The sequence below is a fragment of the Ranitomeya imitator genome, chromosome 2 (assembly GCF_032444005.1).
Source record: "Ranitomeya imitator isolate aRanImi1 chromosome 2, aRanImi1.pri, whole genome shotgun sequence".
NCBI classification, from domain to species: Eukaryota; Metazoa; Chordata; class Amphibia; order Anura; family Dendrobatidae; genus Ranitomeya; species Ranitomeya imitator.
Window position 1 is genome coordinate 622,757,298 of NC_091283.1, and position 24,959 is coordinate 622,782,256.

At 43.1% G+C, this 24,959-nt stretch overlaps 1 protein-coding gene across 1 annotated transcript in view; it reads left to right on the plus strand.

Annotated features, from left to right (window-relative positions):
• TOM1L1 (target of myb1 like 1 membrane trafficking protein) overlaps positions 1-24,959 on the plus strand; it is a 199,952-nt gene that overhangs the window by 65,914 nt on the left and 109,079 nt on the right. Inside the window, exons 4-5 of the mRNA XM_069752503.1 lie at positions 899-1,048; positions 2,211-2,342. Of these exons, the coding sequence (XP_069608604.1) occupies positions 899-1,048; positions 2,211-2,342 (282 nt within the window). The remainder of the gene's footprint in view (positions 1-898; positions 1,049-2,210; positions 2,343-24,959) is intronic.

The following is a 24,959-nucleotide window of genomic DNA, read 5'->3' on the forward strand; positions in this document are numbered from 1 at the left end:
AAAATGTTATATATGTACAGCTTGCTGCAAAAATGCAACTCTGCTTTACTTACCCTCCACAGGTCCAGCACTGTATATATGCCGCTGCCCTAGTCTCATTTGTTTGGCTGCAGCGGTGACATCAGTGAAGCTACATCACGTCAACATTGTTGCAGCCAATCACAAAGCCCAGCAAATCTCTGCTGATATACACAGCACAAGCTACTGAGTTTAGTGATTGGCTGCAGCCCTGCAACCAAATAATGGAAACCGGGGCAGCGGCGGAGGCACAGCGCTGAATATTTGGAACAGATTTATGAAAGAGGACAAGCCGTTTAAGAAAACCTAAATATGTAAATTGATTCATACTTTACAGTTATTCATGAATATTTAAAGGGGTTATCTACCTTAGAGAACTGCTAATCAACTCCCCCAAGGTGATAGTATTAACATACCCCAACAGAATTTTTGCTTTCTTGGCCTTTTTTCAGAAAATATGAATGATAACACCAAAACTTTTCCTCCACTCATGGTTAGTGGTTGGGTGAAGCCATTTATTGTCAAACTACTGTGGTTTCTCTTTTCAAATCATAATGACAACCCAAAACATCCAAATGACCCTGATCAAAAGTTCACATACCCTGGTGATTTTGGCCCGATAACATGCACAGAAGTTGACACAAATGGGTTTGAATGGCAACTAAAGCTACTGTGAGTTTTTATCACAGTCATTGGCAGACCATGTAATTCATGGCTGGGTTAGTACTATAGCGAACATCTCCCTTTTCAGCTGCACTTCACCTAGGTAGTAAAATGATGCCCATGAGTTTGATGTCCAAATGCCCTTAAGCAGACAGTGGGATTTTCTGGTTGTGATCTTGTTAACCATTTCTCTGTGCTTTCTCGACTTGAAATCTAGTTGCTGGAAATGTGCATGCAAAACTGCAACACCACATTTCAGTCCTTGGTCCTGAAGAAGGAATTCTGCAAGGATGTGCTGGTTAAACTCTTAAACCCCAAGTACAATCTACCAATCGAAATGCAAAACAGGATACTTCGCTTCATCAAGGTAATTATTTCATGAGTAACTGCTTTTGTGTGCCGCCGGCGGTTCGGACCGGACCGTTCAGCTGTATAGAAATACATGCAGCCTCACACTCCGGTCCCGAATGCCGGCGGCGGTGCTGGGTATTGATGTGAGAGACTGGCGCGAGTTTCTCGCATTGCACTCACAAGTGTGACCTCGGCCTAAGGGCTAGACTCGGTCAACTGTGCATGTGTTCCAGAATGGTGCGAAGAGAGTAAGCCATTGTCAGAAAATAAAGTGAAAGGGTGTGTTTCACCCAACTTCTGAAAATCGAGGCCCTCCCATACACAGGTGGTTGGCCTGTTCTGTTAAAATCGATGGGTTCAAATGCCATTAATCTGAAGCTTAACAAATGGGCCGATTCATCAGGATTGGCGTAGTCCACACCGGTCTTGCTGAAATAGATGGCACCACTTAATGAATTCAATTCACTTCAGAAAGTGGTCAACACTTAGACCTGAGTCAAACTGGTGAGAAAAAAGCCAAAAGTCATTAACATTTTTTGCAACTCAACTGTTGAGTAAAAAATTTGCAACTTTTCAAAGTTTTGTGGATTAAAAGCTTTGATGAATCAGCCCCACAGACTCCTATCTCTAGAAGAAAACATCCTCACTTGAAGGGAATCTGTCTGAAGGTTTTCGCTACCAAATCTGAGAGCAGCATGATGTAGGGAAAGAGACCCAGATTCTAGTGTTGTATCACTTACAGGACAGTAAGTTTTATCTGCTATAGATCTACCAGTCCTCTGAATGCTGCGCTCTGCATAACCCCGCCCACATCACTGATTGGCAGCTTTGTGTGTATACTGTGTATAGGCAGTAAGCTGACAATCAATGGTGTGGGTGGGGTTAAGTCACACATATGAATATAGAGGACTACATGGCAGCAGGTTTACTAAACCTAATCTCCTGATAAAGCAGCGAGTTAATCATAACTACAGCACAGTAAGTGACACATTGTTGGAATCAGGGTCTCTGTCCCTATATTATTCTGCTCTCAGATTAAATAGCAAAAACCTGCTGACATATTCCCTTTAATTCATTTGATTCCACACATAATAATGGCTCACTTCTGCTCCCAAACAGGTCTATACCCAAGTCACATTCATTATAATCATTGCTATGTTTCTTGTTCTTCCTCCCAGAGGTGGTCTACACAGTCACATGGGAATGTTGACGTCACAGAAGTCAAAGAGCTGTATTTGGAGATGATGAAAAAAGGAATCCAGTTCCCTTCTTTGGATGCTAGTGAAGAAATAACCACAGAAATGCAAAAGGTAATGCTGTGCAAATGTAACGCAATTCCCCCAATTCATTAAAGGGTTTGGCACCAATTGTTAAGTTCTAAAAAAAATCACAAAATATTTTTGCATTGCATACTACAGTATTTTTTTCTCAAAAACGTGCCACTTTTTGAATGCAGCTCTCAGAACACCGAACAGAGCGGTGTGAATGGCGCACATGCTCACAATACACATGTCACGCAGCCACTGACTCACTGCCGCTGCAGAGCGTGTGCGAACAGGCAATGAAGCTGGGGATGTACACCCAGAGTCAGTGCGCAATGTCGGGGAGCTAGTCGTCAGTGTAAAAGCCTGAGATTTACTCGGTGATTGTGTGATGTCCGGGCAGTCCACGCCATCATTCAGACTGGGCTGGGTGTGACTATTATGAAGAAGACCATGACTGGAACGATCGAAAGCCCCACCCATATGACTGAAAGACGGGTCTTCTGTGCAATTACCTCAGGATAAAAGATGTTTTTAACATAAATACTGGAGCATTTTTCTTAAAGGGAACCTGTCACCAGAAATAACACTATTAACCTGCACACAGGGGACTAATTTGCAGGTTAATAGCGTTATGATGCTGTCCAGCGCCTGCATGCAGTCGAATGAAGCTGGGAGAAAATGAACTTTATTCTCCCCGCCAACATTCGGTTTGAGTCAAGGAGGCGGGGGCGGCGCTGGATCAGTCACCACTCTGAGAATGCAGACCTTCCTCCTGGCCCTGACTGACACTCCCTCTGCATTGGGGCTCAGCTGTTAGTCAGAGCCAGGGGCGCTGTTACAATATGTACAGTGGGGCAAAAAAGTATTTAGTCAGTCAGCAATAGTGCAAGTTCCACCACTTAAAAAGATGAGAGGCGTCTGTAATTTACATCATAGGTAGACCTCAACTATGGGAGACAAACTGAGAAAAAAAAATCCAGAAAATCACATTGTCTGTTTTTTTAACACTTTATTTGCATATTATTGTGGAAAATAAGTATTTGGTCAGAAACAAACAATCAAGATTTCTGGCTCTCACAGACCTGTAACTTCTTCTTTAACCCCTTTCTGCCATTAGACGTACTATTGCGTCCATGTGGGGTGGGCTTTACTTCCCAAGGACGCAATAGTACGTCATATGCGATCGGCAGCGCTCACGGGGGGAGCGCCGCCGATCGCGGCCGGGTGTCAGCTGTTTATCGCAGCTGACATCCGGCACTATGTGCCAGGAGCGGTCACGGACCGCCCCCGGCACATTAACCCCCGGCACACCGCGATCAAAGATGATCGCGATGTGCCGGCGGTACAGGGAAGCACCGCGCAGGGAGGGGGCTCCCTGCGGGCTTCCCTGAGCCCCCCGCAGCAACGCGATGTGATCGCGTTGCTGCGAGGGTCTTACCTCCCTCCCTCCCTGCTCCAGGCCCGGATCCAAGATGGCCGCGGATCCGGGTCCTGCAGGGAGGGAGGTGGCTTCACAGAGCCTGCTCAGAGCAGGCACTGTGAAGCAGCCTGCACTCCTATCAGATCAGTGATCTGACAGAGTGCTGTGCAAACTGTCAGATCACTGATCTGTGATGTCCCCCCCTGGGACAAAGTAAAAAAGTAAAAAAAAAAAATTTCAAATGTGTAAAAAAAAATAAAAAAAAATATTCCAAAATAATGAAAAAAAAAATAAAAATATTATTCCCATAAATACATTTCTTTATCTAAATAAAAAAAAAAAAACAATAAAAGTACACATATTTAGTATCGCCGCGTCCGTAACGGCCCGACCTATAAAACTGGCCCACTAGTTAACCCCTTCAGTAAACACCGTAAGAAAAAAAAAAAAAAAAACGAGGCAAAAAACAACGCTTTATTATCATACCGCCGAACAAAAAGTGGAATAACACGCGATCAAAAAGACAGATATAACTAACCATGGTACCGCTGAAAACGTCATCTTGTCCCGCAAAAAACGAGCCGCCATACAGCATCATCAGCAAAAAAATAAAAAAGTTATAGTCCTGAGAATAAAGCGATGCAAAAATAATTATTTTTTCTATAAAATAGTTTTTATCGTATAAAAGCGCCAAAACATAAAAAAATGATATAAATGAGGTGTCGCTGTAATCGTACTGACCCGAAGAATAAAACTGCTTCATCAATTTTACCAAACGCGGAACGGTATAAACGCCTCCCCCAAAAGAAATTCATGAATAGCTGGTTTTTGGTCATTCTGCCTCACAAAAATCGGAATAAAAAGCGATCAAAAAATGTCACGTGCCCGAAAATGTTACCAATAAAAACATCAACTCGTCCCGCAAAAACCAAGACCTCACATGACTCTGTGGACCAGAATATAGAAAAATTATAGCTCTCAAAATGTGGTAACGCAAAAAATATTTTTTGCAATAAAAAGCGTCTTTCAGTGTGTGACGGCTGCCAATCATAAAAATCCGCTAAAAAACCCGCTATAAAAGTAAATCAAACCCCCCTTCATCACCCCCTTAGTTAGGGAAAAATTAAAAAAAATGTATTTATTTCCATTTTCCCATTAGGGCTAGGGTTAGAGTTAGGGCTAGGGTTAGGGCTAGGGTTAGGGCTAGGGTTAGGGCTAGGGCTAGGGCTAGGGTTAGGGCTAGGGCTAGGGTTAGGGCTAGGGTTAGGGCTAGGGTTAGGGCTAGGGTTAGGGCTAGGGTTAGGATTAGGGTTAGGGCTAGGGTTAGGGCTAGGGCTACAGTTTGGGTTGGGGCTAAAGTTAAAGTTAGGGTTTAGATTACATTTACGGTTGGGAATAGGGTTGGGATTAGGGTTAGGGGTGTGTCAGGGTTAGAGGTGTGGTTAGGGTTACTGTTGGGATTAGGGTTAAGGATGTGTTTGGATTAGGGTTTCAGTTATAATTGGGGGGTTTCCACTGTTTAGGCACATCAGGGGCTCTCCAAATGCGACATGGCGTCCGATCTCAATTCCAGCCAATTCTGCGTTGAAAAAGTAAAACAGTGCTTCTTCCCTTCCGAGCTCTCCCGTGTGCCCAAACAGGGGTTTACCCCAACATATGGGGTATCAGCGTACTCAGGACAAATAGGACAACAACTTTTGGGGTCCAATTTCTCCTGCTACCCTTGGGAAAATACAAAACTCGGGGCTAAAACATATTTTTTGTGGGAAAAAAAAAGATTTTTTATTTTCACGGCTCTGCGTTATAAACTGTAGTGAAACACTTGGGGGTTCAAAGTTCTCACAACACATCTAGATTAGTTCCCTGGGGGGTCTAGTTTCCAATATGGGGTCACTTGTGGGGGGTTTCTACTGTTTAGGTACATTAGGGGTTCTGCAAACGCAATGTGACGTCTGCAGACCATTCCATCTAAGTCTGCATTCCAAATGGCGCTCCTTCCCTTCCGAGCTCTGCCATGCGCTCAAACGTTGGTTTCCCCCAACATACGGGGTATCAGCGTACTCAGGACAAATTGGACAACAACTTTTGGGGTCGAATTTCTCCTGTTACCCTCGGGAAAATACAAAACTGGGGGCTAAAAAATAATTTTGGGGGGAAAGATTTTTTTTTTTAATTTTCACGGCTCTGCGTTACAAACTGTAGTGAAACACTTGGGGGTTCAAAGCTATCACAACACATCTAGATGAGTTCCTTAGGGGGTCTAGTTTCCAAAATGGTGTCACTTGTGGGAGGTTTCTACTGTTTAGGTACATTAGGGGCTCTGCAAATGCAATGTGACACCTGCAGACCATTCCATCTAAGTCCTCATTCCAAATGGAGCTCCTTCCCTTCCGAGCCCTCCCATGCGCCCAAACAGTGGTTCCCCCCCACATATGGGGTATCAGCGCACTCAGGACAAATTGGACAACAAATTGTGGGGTCGAATATCTCCTTTTACCTTCGGGAAAATACAAAATTGGGGGCTAAAAAATAATTTTTGTGGGAAAAAATTTTTGTTTTATTTTTACGGCTCTCCATTATAAACTTCTGTGAAGCCCTTGGTGGGTCAAAGCGCTCAGCACACATCTAGATAAGTTCCTAAGGGGGTCTACTTTCCAAAATGGTGTCACTTGTGGGGGGTTTCTACTGTTTAGGTACATTAGGGGCTCTGCAAACGCAATGTGACACCTGCAGACCATTCCATCAAAGTCTGCATTCAAATGGCACTCCTTCCCTTCTGAGCCCTCCCATGTGCCCAAACAGTGGTTCCCCCCACATATGGTGTATCATCGCACTCAGGACAAATTGGGCAACAAATTTTGGGGTCCAATTTCTCCTGTTACCCTCAGGAAAATACAAAACTGGGGGCTAAAAAAATAATTTTTGTGGGAAAAAAATTTTGTTTTATTTTTACGGCTCTGCATTATAAACTTCTGTGAAGCACTTGGTGGGTCAAAGTGCTCACCACACCTCTAGATAAGTTCCTTAGGGGGTCTACTTTCCAAAATGGTGTCATTTGTGGGGGGTTTCAATGTTTAGGCACATCAGTGGCTCTTCAAACGCAACATGGCGTCCCATCTCAATTCCTGTCAATTTTGCTTTGAAAAGTCAAACGGCGCTCCTTCCCTTCCGAGCTCTCCCATCCACCCAAACAGTGGTTTACCCCCACATATGGGGTATCCGCGTACTCAGGACAAATTGTACAACAACTTTTGGGGTCCAATTTCTTCTCTTACCCTTGGGAAAATAAAAAATTGGGGGCAAAAAGATAATTTTTGTGAAAAAATATGATTTTTTATTTTTACGGTTCTACATTATAAACTTCTGTGAAGCACTTGGTGGGTCAAAGTGCTCACCACACCTCTAGATAAGTTCCTTAGGGGGTCTACTTTCCAAAATGGTGTCACTTGTGGGGGGTTTCAATGTTTAGGCACATCAGTGGCTCTTCAAACGCAACATGACGTCCCATCTCAATTCCTGTCAATTTTGCATTGAAAAGTCAAACGGCGCTCCTTCCCTTCCGAGCTCTCCCATCCGCCCAAACAGTGGTTTACCCCCACATATGGGCTATCAGCGTACTCAGGACAAATTGTACAACAACTTTTGGGGTCCAATTTCTTCTCTTACCCTTGGGAAAATAAAAAATTGGGGGCGAAAAGATAATTTTTGTGAAAAAATATGATTTTTTATTTTTACGGTTCTACATTATAAACTTCTGTGAAGCACTTGTTGGGTCAAAGTGCTCACCACACCTCTAGATAAGTTCCTTAGGGGGTCTACTTTCCAAAATGGTGTCACTTGTGGGGGGTTTCAATGTTTAGCCACATCAGGGGCTCTCCAAACGAAACATGGCGTCCCATCTCAATTCCAGTCAATTTTGCATTGAAAAGTCAAATGGCACTCCTTCGCTTCCGAGCTCTGCCATGCGCCCAAACAGTGGTTTACCCCCACATGTGGGGTATTGGCATACTCAGGACAAATTGTACAACAATGTTTGGGGTCCATTTTCTCCTGTTACCCTTGGTAAAATAAAACAAATTGGAGCTGAATTACATTTTTTGTGAAAAAAAGTTAAATGTTCATTTTTATTTAAACATTCAAAAAATTCCTGTGAAGCACCAGAAGGGTTAATAAACTTCTTGAATATGGTTTTGAGCACCTTGAGGGGTGTAGTTTTTAGAATGGTGTCACGCTTGGGTATTTTCTATCATATAGACCCCTCAAAATGACTTCAAATGAGATGTGGTCCCTAAAATAAAATGGTGTTGTAGAAATGAGAAATTGCTGGTCAACTTTTAACCCTTATAACTCCCTAACAAAAAAAAATTTTTGTTCCAAAATTGTGCTGATGTAAAGTAGACATGTGGGAAATGTTACTTATTAAGTATTTTGTGTGACATATCTCTGTGATTTAATTGCATAAAAATTCAAAGTTGGAAAATTGCGAAATTTTCATAATTTTCGCCAAATTTCCGTTTTTTTCACAAATAAACGCAGGTACTATCAAATAATTTTTACCATTGTCATGAAGTACAATATGTCACGAGAAAACAATGTCAGAATCACCAGGATCCATTGAAGCGTTCCAGAGTTATAACCTCATAAAGGGACAGTGGTCAGAATTGTAAAAATTGGCCCGGTCATTAACGTGCAAACCACCCTTGGGGGTAAAGGGGTTAAGAGACTCCTCTTTCCTCCACTCATTACCTGTAGTAATGGCACCTGTTTAAACTTGTTATCAGTATAAAAAGACACCTGTGCACACCCTCAAACAGTCTGACTCCAAACTCCACTATGGTGAAGACCAAAGAGCTGTCAAAGGACACCAGAAACAAAATTGTAGCCCTGCACCAGGATGGGAAGACTGAATCTGCAATAGCCAACCAGCTTGGAGTGAAGAAATCAACAGTGGGAGCAATAATTAGAAAATGGAAGACATACAAGACCACTGATAATCTCCCTCGATCTGGGGCTCCACGCAAAATCAAACCCCGTGGGGTCAGAATGATCACAAGAACGGTGAGCAAAAATCCCAGAACCACGCGGGGGGACCTAGTGAATGAACTGCAGAGAGCTGGGACCAATGTAACAAGGCCTACCATAAGTAACACACTACGCCACCATGGACTCAGATCCTGCAATGCCAGACGTGACCCACTGCTTAAGCCAGTACATGTCCGGGCCCGTCTGAAGTTTGCTAGAGAGCATTTGGATGATCCAGAGGAGTTTTGGGAGAATGTCCCATGGTCTGATGAAACCAAACTGGAACTGTTTGGTAGAAACACAATTTGTCGTGTTTGGAGGAAAAAGAATACTGAGTTGCATCCATCAAACACCATACCTACTGTAAAGCATGGTGGTGGAAACATCATGCTTTGGGGCTGTTTCTCTGCAAAGGGGCCAGGACGACTGATCCGGGTACATGAAAGAATGAATGGGGCCATGTATCGTGAGATTTTGAGTGCAAACCTCCTTCCATCAGCAAGGGCATTGAAGATGAAACGCGGCTGGGTCTTTCAACATGACAATGATCCAAAGCACACCGCCAGGGCAACGAAGGAGTGGCTTCGTAAGAAGCATTTCAAGGTCCTGGAGTGGCCTAGCCAGTCTCCAGATCTCAACCCTATAGAAAACCTTTGGAGGGAGTTGAAAGTCCGTGTTGCCAAGCGAAAAGCCAAAAACATCCCTGCTCTAGAGGAGATCTGCATGGAGGAATGGGCCAACATACCAACAACAGTGTGTGGCAACCTTGTGAAGACTTACAGAAAACGTTTGACCTCTGTCATTGCCAACAAAGGATATATTACAAAGTATTGAGATGAAATTTTGTTTCTGACCAAATACTTATTTTCCACCATAATATGCAAATAAATTGTTAAAAAAACAGACAATGTGATTTTCTGGATTTTTTTTCTCACTTTGTCTCCCATAGTTGAGGTCTACCTATGATGTAAATTACAGACACCTCTCATCTTTTTAAGTGGTGGAACTTGCACTATTGCTGACTGACTAAATACTTTTTTGCCCCACTGTATATATGTATATAGTCTGTATGTATAATTGGAGCTGTGACTGAAGCAGCGCCGCCCCCACCTCCATGACTCAAACCGAAAGCTGGCGAAGAGAATAAAGTTAATTATCTGCTCGCTACATTTGGCTGTATGCAGACACCAGATAGCATTATAACACCGTTAACCTGCAGGTTAACCACATACCTGCAGGTTAAATGTGTCATTTCTCGAGACAGGTTCCCTTTAAGAGCAACATGTTAGTTATGTACATTGCATTAGTAATAAGACATTGGGGAAGGTTCAGTAAAGACAAATTACGTGACAGGTTCCCTTTAAGAGCAACATGTTAGTTATGTACATTGCATTACTAATAAGACAGTGGGGGAAGTTCAGTATCGACAAATTACGTGACAGGTTCCCTTTAAAAATGAAAAAAAAAGCATGGTGGACCACATTTTTACATACTCCTAAAAGGGATCAGACACTACCAGAACATAGGCCAAAGTGACCCTATCTGCTATAGTTAATGGTTTAGAAGGGCGTTTCGCACAATGCTTAGGCTGGTATTTCAGCCGGCAGCTATATCGGCCAGCTCTCCCATCAGAGGAGTGAGCGCTCGTGTGTTTTCCATAAGGGAGCTGTCTCCGACATGTCTGGTGGCAGTTTATTTCAGAGGGAACAAAAGGATCAATGGTCCAAAATTGGAAAAGACGGATCCGTAACTCCTGCGATTAATCAGTTGTCCGCATCTCCACATGCACATACGCAGATTGCTAAGCCCATCACTATCAGAGGGTTGAGCCAATATTAGATTAATGCATATCGGGGGCTTAAACGTCAGCCCAAGAATTGGGAACTGAAGACAGGGTCAGAAGGTCAATCAAAGATTGTTACGGAGTTAGGTCAAAACAGAGGCAGGCCAGGTAAGCCCAGGAAATCACAGAAATCACAGAAAATAGTCATACCTTGGCAAAGGAATGTTACTGCTCTGGACATGACATTGTGCCTATTGGGCTGTAACAAGGTGGCATGGGGTAGTAGTCATGGGCCAGTCCACTCAGCCACAGTCAGTGAGCACCCCTGCTCCTTGCACATAAATGGATGGAAGCAGTCCCAGCCCTGTAACACAGTCAATTACCTCCAGCACTCGGCTGCTCTCCACACAGGAACGGCGTTCTCCACATGTATCACACGGCACGCTTTGGTTCCAACAGTAGAAAACTTGTTTAATAAAGATGAAACAAGGAGATATCACTTCCTGCACTTTACCTGGCAAAAGATGTCACATCACAGCAGTAGCAGCAGAAGCTCCTATACAGCTCCTGGGAGCTAACAGTTTCTGGGTGGGCACTTTCTCAGTCCTGGTGCCCATTTCCATTGCCCGGGGGTTCAGGGCAGTACTTTTTTCCCTCCAGGGGAGTCAGCCTCCGGACACTGCAGAGCCTCTGGCCCTGAGCAAGACTGCCTGGGCACTGACTGGGAGACAGGAACTTCCTGACCCTTTGAGGCTGCTGATCCAGCCCCCTTAGTTAGCCTCCTACTAGCCCTAATCTAACACATGCCTCTGGCCCTGAGCAAGACTGCCTGGGCACTGACTGGGAGACAGGAACTTCCTGTCCCTTTGAGGCTGCTGATCCAGCCCCCTTAGTTAGCCTCCTACTAGCCCTAATCTAACACATGCCTCTGGCCCTGAGCAAGACTGCCTGGGCACTGACTGGGAGACAGGAACTTCCTGTCCCTTTGAGGCTGCTGATCCAGCCCCCTTAGTTAACACATGCATATTGTATATTACAATGCACAATAGTATAACAAAACAATGAAACATTAAAACACACAAACATTAAGACAATATCAGACATACAAACACAGCACATGAATAACAGTAATACATCATATTAACAGTAGTTTAAAGCCAAACCGTCAGGGCAATACATGGGGCACACATGCCCGGCATACAGGAGAGATGGAGCAACTGAGGGTCCCTGCCACCTCCTTACAGGGGTATGCTCACACTAGCATGAAGCATCCGATGATTATCTCATGTGAGAGAATCGGAGGCTATACGCAAAGGACACTCAGATCAAACACTGCTGTGATCGTGAGACAAGTGTCATTCTACTGTGATCTGATACACTTCTCCAGTGAGTGAGTCGGCAAATATCGGACAGCACTGGGATGACATCCGAGTGCAGTCCGATGTTTCACATGCACCCATGGACTTGCCATCTGCAGCATACAGTCGATTCAGCATCAGAAAATAAACACTAGTCGGCATTGTTCCATAGTATAACTATCTAATGAAAGATTGGATAGCACACGTTCCAGTTATACATTGGCTACTTGCCAGTGGTAGCAAGCCCTTAGATAAAGCTCTATGGTGGATTCTGTTCACTTTTATGTTATTTTTTTTCATATGGCCTGATACAAATTAGTTTTGTTGGCGTATGCTGTAAAAATGACAGGTTGTGACAAATGTGTATGAGGCTTTTTTTTCTATGGCTAATATGCCATTTATGATTGATGCCAACTTTGTAAATGAAAAGGACTTGCAGAAGTATACTGCATAATGCAGTATAGCCACATTATTGTCAGGAAAGGGGTTATATATGTGAATGGAGAATCCCTCTGGGTGCTGCACTCTTGCTTTGAGCACATTTCCTTTTTCTTAGCAATGTTCTCACTTGTACAGGTTATCAGAAAGTTTCTTTTAATTATGGTTTATTGAAGCAGTTAATTATGCCTATGTACTTGGATGTAATTAGATCTTTTTTATCTTATTTGCCCAGCTGCTTTGTTTATGCCATGTAATATATCAGCTGGTACAGGCATGGCAATGATTCTTCTGCTTTTAATAATTGTGTATGACAAACGACCAGCCATGCATTTTCTACACGCCGCTCTGCCATTAGGAATACAGAGTTAGAGCTCAGCTTTGGCTATTTTAAAGGAACATTATTTAAAGTACAGATTCCTACTCAGATTTTTGTACACCAGTCTATATCCAAAGCCAGGTTGGAGTAGGCCTCTCAATGAACTTGGCACATCTTCCAACTGGCCATGTGCCACCATCAGTAAATGTAGGCCATCATAGACACCGTACATTTCTGCTATACTTTACACCACATTTGTGGGAAATTACAGTGAATCCGTTGGGCCGCTTTAAGCCATGCCCCTTCTGATAGCAAATGCCCATTATTAACAGTTGTTGACGATGTCGAAAAAAAATACCAAATGTTGCTACTTTTTAACACCAGTTTTCCGGCAAATAATGCTTGATAAGATTTGTTGGCATTGAATAGCTTTGCTTACAACTGGAAGAGTTTTTCTCAAGTTGGTATGTTCAGGAGCAGACTGCTACTGGCCCTTGGCTTCCTGCTTTGCCAAGAGTGGTGTGCTCTTGAAGGTTGACACATAGTCCAGTGCGTGCCATGGCTTGGTCCAAACTAGCAGAGAGAGCTTTGCCTCTGTAGCATGGGACAAGTGCAGGGGAACTAAGGCTGGTCAAACCCAACATCAGAGGAACGTAAAGCATGGAGCTTTCCTTTCTTAGGTAACCAGATAGGATGGGACTACTAGAAGGCGGTAACCTTGAGAATGGAGAGGATGTCCTGCATTGAGCAGGGGGTTGGACACAATGACCTTTGAGGTCCCTTCCAACTATGATCTTTAATAAATTGCAAAGTTTCTTGGGTTTACAACCACTCTGCAATTTTACCTATTTATGAACTTGAGACAACCCCTTGAAGCACCTTCATAAAAGCTATAGAAAACACTTAGGTGTCCATGACATTTGGAGTTACAACCTCTGCTCATGGTAGTGTCAATCACCACAAATATGTTTCATACCAACCAAAAACAGATAATTTATAGGTTACTTTTCCTACCAGGCAGTTACATTTTCCCTATTTAGGCCTCATTCAGACTTCAAGGATTTTTCAAGTTTGCAAAAAAACAGCACTAGGGTCATCTGTGTCTTTCATTTGATTTTCATAAGTGTTTGGTCAGCATATCACTTTTTACTATTAGAGCTTCATCAGCGATTGTAACACATGAAAGAAATAAATAAATGACAAAGCTTCTCCTATACATTGCAATTTTAATCAAGGATATTGCACAGACTGCACGCAGACGCCACCCGTGTGCTGTCCATGACAAAGGCCATTGGCGAGTCATGCGTGATCCCCCCTTTACATATACTGTACCATACTTCACCCCTTTCTGTTATGTCTATGATTTTTAGACTTGTATGGATAATTTTAATCAGTGATTCTTATTAAAAAAAACAGACTTTTTTTCAGACATGAATTCTGCAAAACAGCATGGACATGTGAACCGCTCCATAGCTTATAATGGGCACTTGCTCTATCCACGACAACCATGGATAGAACATGTACATGAAAAAAGCAGAAGTCTGAACTAGAACTAAGAAGGATTTTCACCCTTGATATCTCCTGGTAGGGTGTCCATATACATTACATGTGATAGCTTATGTAGGGGAATCAGAGGAACAGCTGGTGATATAACTGGGTGCGCATAAAGAACCCTGAAAACTTACAGGTCATAGAAATGTATGATAGGTGTGTTCATCTTCCAGGCAGGAATCCATTGCAGTGGAAAATGTAATGTTAACACCCCGCCTAATGATCTCAACTTCCAAGGCACAGTAACATTTCTGTAACCCTGAAAAAAGTTGGGCACATTGGAAAAGTGCAAAGTTCTGAGGAAATGCCTCTGTTCATGGTGGGATTGAAGAAGAGCTTGAAATCAGTAAACTATGACAAGTATCAATACAAGTATGTAGGAGTACAGGATCAGAGGTGAGGTGACTTTTTTTACTTTTTTATATTAAATATAGCAGGCACAGATGTAACTTATGGCTTACCAGTGCAAAATCTTTGGGAGGGCCTCCTACCTACCATATGTAACATATAGTGCAGCACCCCAGGTAGCCGGTTGCTGCAGTGATGTTGCCTTCCCTTCGGGGAGGGTGATGTCATGCTTGGAGGCAAGGGGGATTCTTTCTATGAGGTAAGGCACTTACATTCAACACATCTGAATCTAGGCCAGGAGGGGGAGCTCTGAACCCAGATTCAGGGGAGCATCCCTTAGCTATATGGATCCAGGTCTGGAGGAGCCAGTCAGTCTTGGAGAGTGGTAGAGGAGAGAGAAGAGTAGAAGGACGTCTGGAGCAGACGTGGGGGCCGAGCAGCCACGAGGGAGCTGCTACCCCTGGAAAGTGTGAGAAGCAGAAGGAGAGTTGAATTGTGAAGGAGCTTAGAGGGAAGAAGCACAGTGGAGGAAAGGGCTCAGGAGGGGAACAGCGTAAGGACACCCTCAGAGCCAGAGCGCAGAAGCCGGGTCCCGGGAGCCCGAGATCGTGTTGTTCTCCAGGATGCGCAACAGACCCGGAGGGCTTATTACTATATGCCAATTGCCTGTAGCAAGCCTGAGGTGAAGCAGTAATCCTAAGAGCCGGGTCATCTAAGAGATCCTATAAACAGGCTCAAACTGCCTATTGTACAGACATCTGTCTTAGGACAGGAGAGAGGGGACCTTGTCAGCAAGCTTTAAGCCGCAGGGACCTCGCCATCTGGCGCAAGTAGGAAAGGCTTACGGATTTCACCTGAGGTGGAATCCCTTATTGCCTCCAAGCCAGCTGGACTACAACTACCCTACACCTGGTACCCTGGACTGAGGACTGCTACCATCAGTAAACCAAGTAAAAGACTGCAAACTCTGTGTCCTCCACATTCATCGGCATACACCATCTTTGCCACACACCTTGGTAGCCCTAGTGACCCCACTTCACCTGTGGGAAGCATCACCATCTTGCTGCAACAACATCACCCCAGAGGACCCCTTTAAGCAGCATCGGTCCCTACTGACCGAATACCACAGGTGGCGTCACGAACATAGACATTACAAATTCCCTTAAAAGACCTTCCCCTTTAATTGGACGCCAAGGGCCACGGACCGGGTCGCAGCCACCGTGACATCCCCTTTAAGACCGGACCCGCTACCGAGTACCCTGCAGCCCTGGTGGGGCGTTCCATATAGTACCTCTGCTTGCTTATGCATCAGAGGGACTTTAATCTCTTAAGGCACCAAGGCCCACTCTAATTGCCTGCAAGGGACGTTAATCTTACCCCGTGAGATAAAATACATTGGGGGTGATTCACCAACATCAACGATTCTCCTGCCAATGTTGATTAGTGGGTATATTGAAGTAGACACTCTAGGTTCATTAAGAGGCTCACAGGACACCTCTGAATGAATCAAACGAGGCGTGTAGTAGTGTTCCTAGCTATGTGCCTGCCATTATTCAGGTAACTGCCTTGTGCTGCACACCAGGATTGGGAACACCTGATTGGCTATCTGAAATTGATGACCTATCCTAAGGACAGGTGCAGACAGCCATACTATTGGTCAGAGTGCGAAAAAACAAAACATCAGATCGATGTTAGTCTATGGGGCTGTACCCATGTCAAATTTTTTCCTTCTACAGAGAATGTCTGTGGAAAAAATTGCTTCATGTCTGACTTTTATCCGATATTGTAATCGCACTCAGCCATGCAAGTCAATGAGTCTGTGGAAAATACCTGATCATCGGATAACATCAGAGTCTTGTACGATTTCCATGCACTGACACAATGGAGAAGATGGAGAAATTTTGCTCTCCATCTTCTCCTCAGTGTGCCCCAATTCTTTCATCCGGGAGAATTACTGACACTCTGATCAGAGTATTATTTGCATAATCATCCCCATTCTTTCAGATGAGAGACTCTATGGCTGTCTGCGCATGCCTTAAGGATCGATATAAAAGTACTGGACCACCACTTTTGGTGGTCTTTTTGTCACTCTATATTAGCTCTCTGACCGAGCACTCTGCCCTTCAGCATGTGTTGGATTTGAATAGCAACAGTGTCCTACCTATCCATAAAATCAGACTTGGAAGAGAAGTATTCGCATCTACCCAGGAATTCAGATTTCAGAGAGGTATTCACATTCGACACGTTAGGACCCAGCAGTTTTGAAACCACCTTGTTTTTCGGTTGTTGGTCATGCATGAATTGGCCAAATTAAGTGCTAAGTGTCTTATTTTTTCCTAGTATCCAGAAGCAGTATTGCTATTTATATTTCTTCTATTTTATATTGAAGTACTTTAGCACTACAGAGTGCCAAGTTTTTCATATATGCAATTTGGACCTGCATGACCATATGTGTGGTTTGGAGGGGGGAGTTGGAGAGGTTGATTATACTGACAGATTGCCTTTTTCTCACCTGCCCAGTGACTGATCCACTCTCAAAGACAAAAGAAGGCTATATGGAGGAACACAGGTGCAAACAGTCAGTGAGGCTACAAAAATTTAACCTACCCATACTGTCTGCAACTAACATGATTTGTATTAACTAACTAGGACTTACCACACACACATAGGAGAACATCCACTATCTAACTCAAGGGTCTATTAAGGACATATAATAGGAAAAACTGTAATCACACTCAGAGGGCACAGGAACAGAAATCCCTTGGTTCGTTGTATTCAGCAGCTCATTGCAGTTACTGGCCCTTAGCACCAAAGTAATAAACTCTCAGCTGTTGGCACAGTCACTGTCCTCATAACATGGTCTGGAAGGACCAAATCTTCACAGAGCAATCATTCCTGGATTAAATCCTTCACCTTTCCAGACCTATATTTATAGGACAGGCTTCTGGAGAAAATTAGATCAGTAAGTAATTTATCGTTGCATAGACATAACACAACAGTCTCCTCTCTAGTTGCCAATCCTAGATTGAACAGCAGAGAGATATATTTTTTAATTGTGTCTTTTTCTTTGTGTCTCTTTATCACAACTGTACAGTGTGCTATTGTTTTATGCCACATTTTATTGGTATTTTTGTGTTTTGCTTCTATGGTGCCAATGTTGGTCCCTAAGCATTTTTCAACATGTACCATACTTTGTGATTTATAGAGAAATAAAATGTTTTCAAGCACTTCCCGGGCCTATGTACTGGATTATTTGAAGAAATAAATTCTTTAAAGTAGATACTTTAGTGGAATGAAAAGATTTTTCTTTCTTGTGTAGTTTTATGAAGTTAAGAGGAATTTGACGCAAAATTTTGATGCTTTCTTTTGTAACAAATGTTTATGTCAGAGCTTCTCATCGGGTTATGATATATCATGCATAGAGTATGTGAGTACGTGGCAAATTTGCAGTGAATTTTTTGTAATCATTGCATATCTTTGCTGTCTGCAATCCAAAGGGGGAAATCTGCAGTGAATCCGCACAAACTTTCCATGATGAGATCAGCATGATTGGGTGAGAGTTTTGCAACCGCCTAATTTGCTGCAGAAATTCCACAGTGGATCAGTCCCTTGTTGACATAAATAACCGCTAAATACCTTATTCAACACACCTTATCATGGATATGACTGTCGTGAACCATAATAAATTGCTCACACTTACTTGTAAGTAGAGTTGAGCAAATTTTTCAAAATTTGTTTCCGATTACGATAGGCAGTGAATATTGTATTTGCAGTATTCACCGAACACAGCCGAACGTAGTGAATGGGAGAAAAAATGGACAAATATGTTCAGAATCGATCTTCAAAAATAAAGTCGGCATGAGTAGGGTGCCAATATGGCACAAATATGGCAAACTCAGATTCAGCGACCAACTCTGAACATATTTGCTCAACTCTATTTGTAAGGATTAGGAAGAAAAAAATTGTAGCATTCTCCATTGCATAACCTATTGTTTGCCACCTCAAGGGAACCCCACAGAGCAGCTCACAGCACTACATGCTTATTATATGGACTAAGGTGTGTTTATGGACCTTTAGGCTATGGTCCCACTATCAGTATTTGGTCAGTATTTCACATCAGTATTTGTAAGCCAAAACCTGGAGTGGGTGATAAATATGGAACTGATGCTCGAATTTCTAGAATACTTTTCCATTCCTGGTTTTGACTTACAAATACTGGTGTAAAATACTGACCAAATACTGCTAGTGTGATCGTAGCCTTAGACTCAATATTTTAAATCAAGGTGTCCAAATATCCTAACATATAGGAATATTGTTGGATTAAAAAAAGAGAAGATAATCAAAGGGCAGCATAAATCAGATCCTGGCTGCATGATGTCAGTCGGGTATGTTTTAAATATCTGGCTGGGGACCATAGCCAGAGATGAGAATAGCCCGGCTGCTGCCCCCGGCTGCTCCCCATACCACTATAGTTGATTGATAGATCTCTCTCATATGTGTACATCAGTAAATACCTGTAAAGTAATTAGAGCAGGGAGAAGTCGACCAAAGGTGACGCCGGACCTGTCTTTTCTCCGTCTATGGTCCCCAGATCCTTCAACTAAAAAAAATCAAGTATTATTACATTTTATACTGAAGTCTTGATCCTGAGTGAGCTGGAGTAAAATACATTGAATTCACTAAGAGCTTCTTAATGAATTTGTTGCTTGTTTCAGCTGGTGTTCTATGAGAAATGCACTAAAGGCATGAACTAGAGTACTTTTCTTCAATAATCTACTCCACTTTTCTGGAGTAATTTACAATGAATTTATCGCCAACTTTGCTAATCTCTGGCTCATTTTTCAAAAAGTTGGTGGGGCTGATATAAAACCTTTAGAAGAGGAAATATTTTTGTGTAACTGCAACAATTTTATACCAGTTTTCTGATGCAAACTGATGAATCGGGCCCAACATCTTAGATGACCTTTTCTTGCAATGAACATCACGTAAAGACCACAGCCTGCATAGATGACTAGTAGAAATGAGCAGACCAGAACTGTAAAGTTCTGGATTCATGCTAGACACCCAATGTCTGATGTTGAACTCCGAACACGGACATCTCACTGAAGTCCATTGTATAGTTGAGAGAGAGTTTACTACGACCATTTTACAGCATCAAAGTTTGGGTTCCAATTGGCTTCTATGGGGTTCGGCTTCAGTTCAAGTTCTGGTACCCGAATCAATCTTTGGACTGCAGTTCGACCAAACCCAACGAATCTGAACATCCAAGGGTCCGCTCATCCCTAATGACTAGCTTTTATTAATGATTATTCCTAGAGATGATGGACATATAAAACCTTAGATATTACAAGTATTTTCTATAGAAATCAAATATTTATTTCTTTGATAATACTGTACTCTAAAGGTTAAAGAATTCTAAAGCCCATTCTACGCCTGACCCTCTCAGCGGTGCTACAGGACACGTCCTATTTAAACAAATGCATTCATCTTATAGATTTCTTATGGAACTAGACGCTCATGGCTTGTTTAATAGCCAGAAGCAGCTGAGTCTGCAAGAACATTTTTATGAGCTCTGTGGCTGCTTTCATGCATAGCATCATAATTTTATTACATTACTTTAGAAACAAAGCCAGAAAGGCCTGACAGCATCTTATATACGTAATGTTCATTTTGTTAAGAAACGATTAGGGCACATGTACTAATTAGCAAGATCTGTATATCAGAACCTATCATTGCCTATCAGGGCCAGTTTTAGACAAAGTGGGGCCCTGGGCAAAAGTTTAAAGTGGGGCCCCAAATGCTCACATATTGCACAATCACAAAGAAACATTTCTGTTGTATTTACATGCGCTGAGATCAGGCCGTTAAACAAGCAACAAACAATATTGAAGCTATTCGATGCATGTCTGCTGGCTTTACACTGGCTGAGGAAGAATGATGAGGACAGATAGTCCTCGATTCAGTATAAAGCAGGTCCCATGTAGTACATATAGTATAATGCACTGACTATGATCTTGATAGAATATAATGAAGCCCCCTCAGAGTATAATGCAGCCCCCTTGTAAAGTACACTGCAGCCCAGCTCATAGAGTATAATGCAGCCCCCTCATAGAGTATAATGCAGTCCACCACAGACAGCATAATGTAGTCCCCTCATAGAGCATAATGCAGCCCCCTCAGAGTATAATGCAGCCCCACACACAGTATAATGCAGCCCCCACACACAGTATAATTCAGCACCCCAAACGCAGTATAATTCAGCCCCCCACACAGTATAATTCAGTCCCACCACACACAGTATAGTGCAACCCCCACACACACAGTATAGTGCAGTCTCCCACACACACACACAGTATAATGCAGCCCCTACACACAAAGTATAATGCACCCCACCCCACACACAGTAAAATGCAGCCCCCCACACAGTATAATGCAGCCACCATGCACAGTATAATGCAGCCCCCACACACACAGTATAATGCAACCCCCACACAGTATAATGCAGCCCCCTCCCACACACACAGTATAATGCAGCCCCCCACACGTACACAGTGTAATGCAGCACCCACTCACAGTATAATGCAGCCCCTCACACACACACACAGTATAATGCAGCCCCTTCACAGTATAATGCAGCCCCCACAAACACAGTATGGGCAGCCCTCCACACACAGTATAATGCAGTCCCCCCCACACACAGTATAGTGGAGAACCCCACACACACAGTATACTGCAGCCCCCACCCACAATATAATGCAGCCCCCACACACAGTGTAGTGCAGCTCCCCATAAACAATATAGTGCAGCCCCCACAAACTGTATAATGCAGCCTCCACACAAACAGTATAGTGCAGCCCCCACACATAGTATAATACAGCCCCACCACACACACAGTATAGTGCAGTTCCCCTACACACAGTATAATGCAGTCCCCACACATACACAGTAGAATGAAGTCCTGGCACACACAGTGTAATGCAGTCCCCACACCTACACAGTAGAATGAAGTCCCGGCACACACAGTATACTGCAGCCCCCACACACAATATAATGCAGCCCCCACACACAGTGTAGTGCAGCTCCCCCATATACAGTATAGTTCAGCCCACACAAACTGTACAATGCAGCCTCCCACATACACAGTATAGTGCAGGCCCCCACACACAGTATAATGCAGCCCCAACACAAACAGTATAGTGCATCCCCCACACATAGTATAATACAGCCCCCACACACACACTATAGTGCAGTTCCCCTACACACAGTATAATGCAGCCCCCACACATACACAGTAGAATGAAGTCCCGGCACACACAATATGGTGCAGCCCCCACACACAGTATAATTCATACACACAGTGTAATGCAGCCCCTCACACACAGTATAATGCAGCACCCCCACAAGCACACAGTATAATGCAGCTCCCCCACACACAGTATAATACATACACACATTTTACCTTTCCTCTTCATTTCCCCGCTGCTCTGGCTTCTACAGAGCATCTCATCAGCTCCACTGCTGGCTCATGCTAAGTCAGAGGCAGAGGTGGGTGATGGGAGAGGGAGCATCATCTGACGCTCTCTCCTCCATCACTGTTTTAAACTGCGATAAGTTGAATGCGGGAGGGCTGGCACCGGGCCCCCCTTACTCTCGGGCCCCATAGCAGCCACATGGTATGCCACTGGTTGGGGTCCCATGGAGGAGCAGGGGCCAAAGGCAGCTGCCTTGTCTGCCTGCCCCTAATGCCGGCCTGGTTGCCTGTTAACACAACAATTAAAACACTTGTGGAATTACACCTTTGGAGTATGTACATACAGCTTTTTTATTCAGATTCCAGCTAGATCCCATCTATTAGTATTAGAGATGTTGGAGTTTTATTTTTATACTGTTAATTTTCTCATAGGACATAGATTTAAAGAAGCATTCCCATCAAAGTTTTTATCCTCTCAAAGGGGCTATCCACTACTCGGATAGCCCCCTCTCAATCCCTATATCTCTCCCCAGTAAAATAATAACACCTATTCTAACCTCCTATGCTGGCGCCCTTCCAGCGGTGTTGGCATTGGCTCTCCCAGGGCTCGCGTGACATTGTTTTTGTCTTGTGATCCCTACAGCCATTTATCACTGGCTTTACGCTTCCTTTCTTTGGACTTAATTGACATCTGGAGGAAATAAAAGAGCACCCGCAGCACTCACTTCCTCTGGATCTCTGATTTGTCCGACGGTGGTTAGAGTAAAAACAGTGCCGGTTGGCTATAGGGATCGCGTGACATAATATTGTCACGTGAACGGTGCCAGTGCTAAATGTAAGTATCAGTGTTATTATTTTACTGGGGAAAACATAAGAATTGAGAAGGGGATGTTGGACTTTTGGACATGTGGAGAAAATTAGAGAGCAGTTGAAGCTCTCACTTCCGTCATATGTCTGATTTGTCCAAAGGAGAGGAGAGTTAAGTCAGCGCTGATTGGCTGCTGGAATCATGTAACATAACGCAACTCAAACATGTACACATCTACTGACCCAAAAAACAACTGAAGAGTCACTCAAATATTCTCAAAACTGTATAAATAAGCTACATTTGGGATTCTGTTCTGTGGAGAGATAAAGCAAAAATGGAACTTTTCTGGCCTATGGTTCAGCAGTATGCTTAAAAGAACACCTTGCCTACAGTGAAGCATGGTGGTAGCTCAGCGTTCATCTAGGGCTGCTTTGCAGCTAGTTTAAATGGATTGTCCACTACTTGGAAAACCCCTTCTCAATCATGTTCTACCAAGAAAAATAATAACACCTACTGACCTTATTTGCCAGCATAGTTCCATCAGTGTCAGTACTGGTTCTCCCAGGCCACACAATGTCACACGATTCGTGTGGTCAATCACTCTCACCGCCTTTGGACAATCAGACATCTGAAGGAAGTGAGAGAGCAGCCGTTGATTGACTGTAGGGATTGGGTGACAACAATGTTAGGTGAGCCCAGGGAATGCTAGTAGTAACAGCGATGGAACGGCACCAGCACTGGAGGTGAATGTAGGTGTTATTATTTTACTTGGTAGAAACGTGATTGAGAAGGGGTTGTCCTAGTAGTTGACATGACCTTTAACCCCTTTCCGACGTTAGGCATAATAGTATGCCCATGTCAGAATCCCTCCCCTTTATGTGGGCTCATGCCATGTTACATGTCAGCTTTTTTGAACAGCTGACGTGCTTCTAACAGACGCGAGTGGAATTGCGATCCACCAAAAGGCTGTTAACCTTGCAATCTCTGACAGTCGCAATTAACTTGGGCTACTGAAATCCTACCCATCGGTGACCCTGTCTTGTGATCGCAAGGTGGTTGGCACTCATAGCAAGTGAGCATTTCTGCTACATACAGGCGATCTGATCATTGCCTGTGTATAGCAGAGCGATCAGACAACTGCAGCTTCTAATCTCCCATAGAGACTATTCAAGCATGCAAAAAGTAAAAATAAATGTTTTTAAAAATATAAAAAAAATAAAAAATATGAAAGTTCAAATCATACCCCTTCACCCCCTTTCAACCCATCCAAAATAAAACAATAAAAATAAATCAAATATGCAGACATTTGGTATCACCGTGTTCAGAATCGCCCAATCAATCAATTAAAAAAAAGGATTAACTTGATCGCTAAGCGGCGTAACGAGAAAAAAAGTCAAAACGCCAGAATTATGTTTTTTTGGTCGCTACTACATTGCAATAAAATGTAATAATGGGTGATCAAATGATCGCATATACACCAAAATGGTATCAATAAAAACATCAGCTCGGCGCACAAAAAATAAGCCCTCAACCAACATGAGATCACGAAAAATGGAGATGCTACGGGTATCAGAAAATGGCGCTATTTTTTTTAATCAAAGTTTGAATTTTTGTTTCACCACTCAAACAAAAAAGAACCTAGACATTATGAACTCATAATGACCTGGAGAATCATATTGGCAGGTCAGTTTTAGCATTTAGTGAACATAGTAAAAACAAAATAAAAAAACAACTGTGGAATTGCACTTTTTTGCAGTTTCACCACTCTTGGAATTTTTTTCCCGTTTTCCAGTACACGATATGTTAAAACCAATGGTGTCGTTTAAAAGTCCAACTTGTCCCACAAAAAAAGCAAGCCCTCAGATGGCCATTTTGACCAAAATAAAAATAAAAAAAAGTTATGGCTCTGGGAAGAAGGGGAGCAAAAAACGAAAACACACAAACGAAAATACCTCTGGTCATGAGGGGGTTAATATACTTTTTTAGGGGTGATAGACTCCATTTAACAACAAGTATCCCAACTCTGGATCAGGGGATCATTACCATAGGCAGATGTGAATACAATTTGAATAGGGCAGATTGGTTTATCAGAATTGTGCCACAGGCACAAAGATTTGGCAAGTGTCAGATATCTGGTTCTGTCG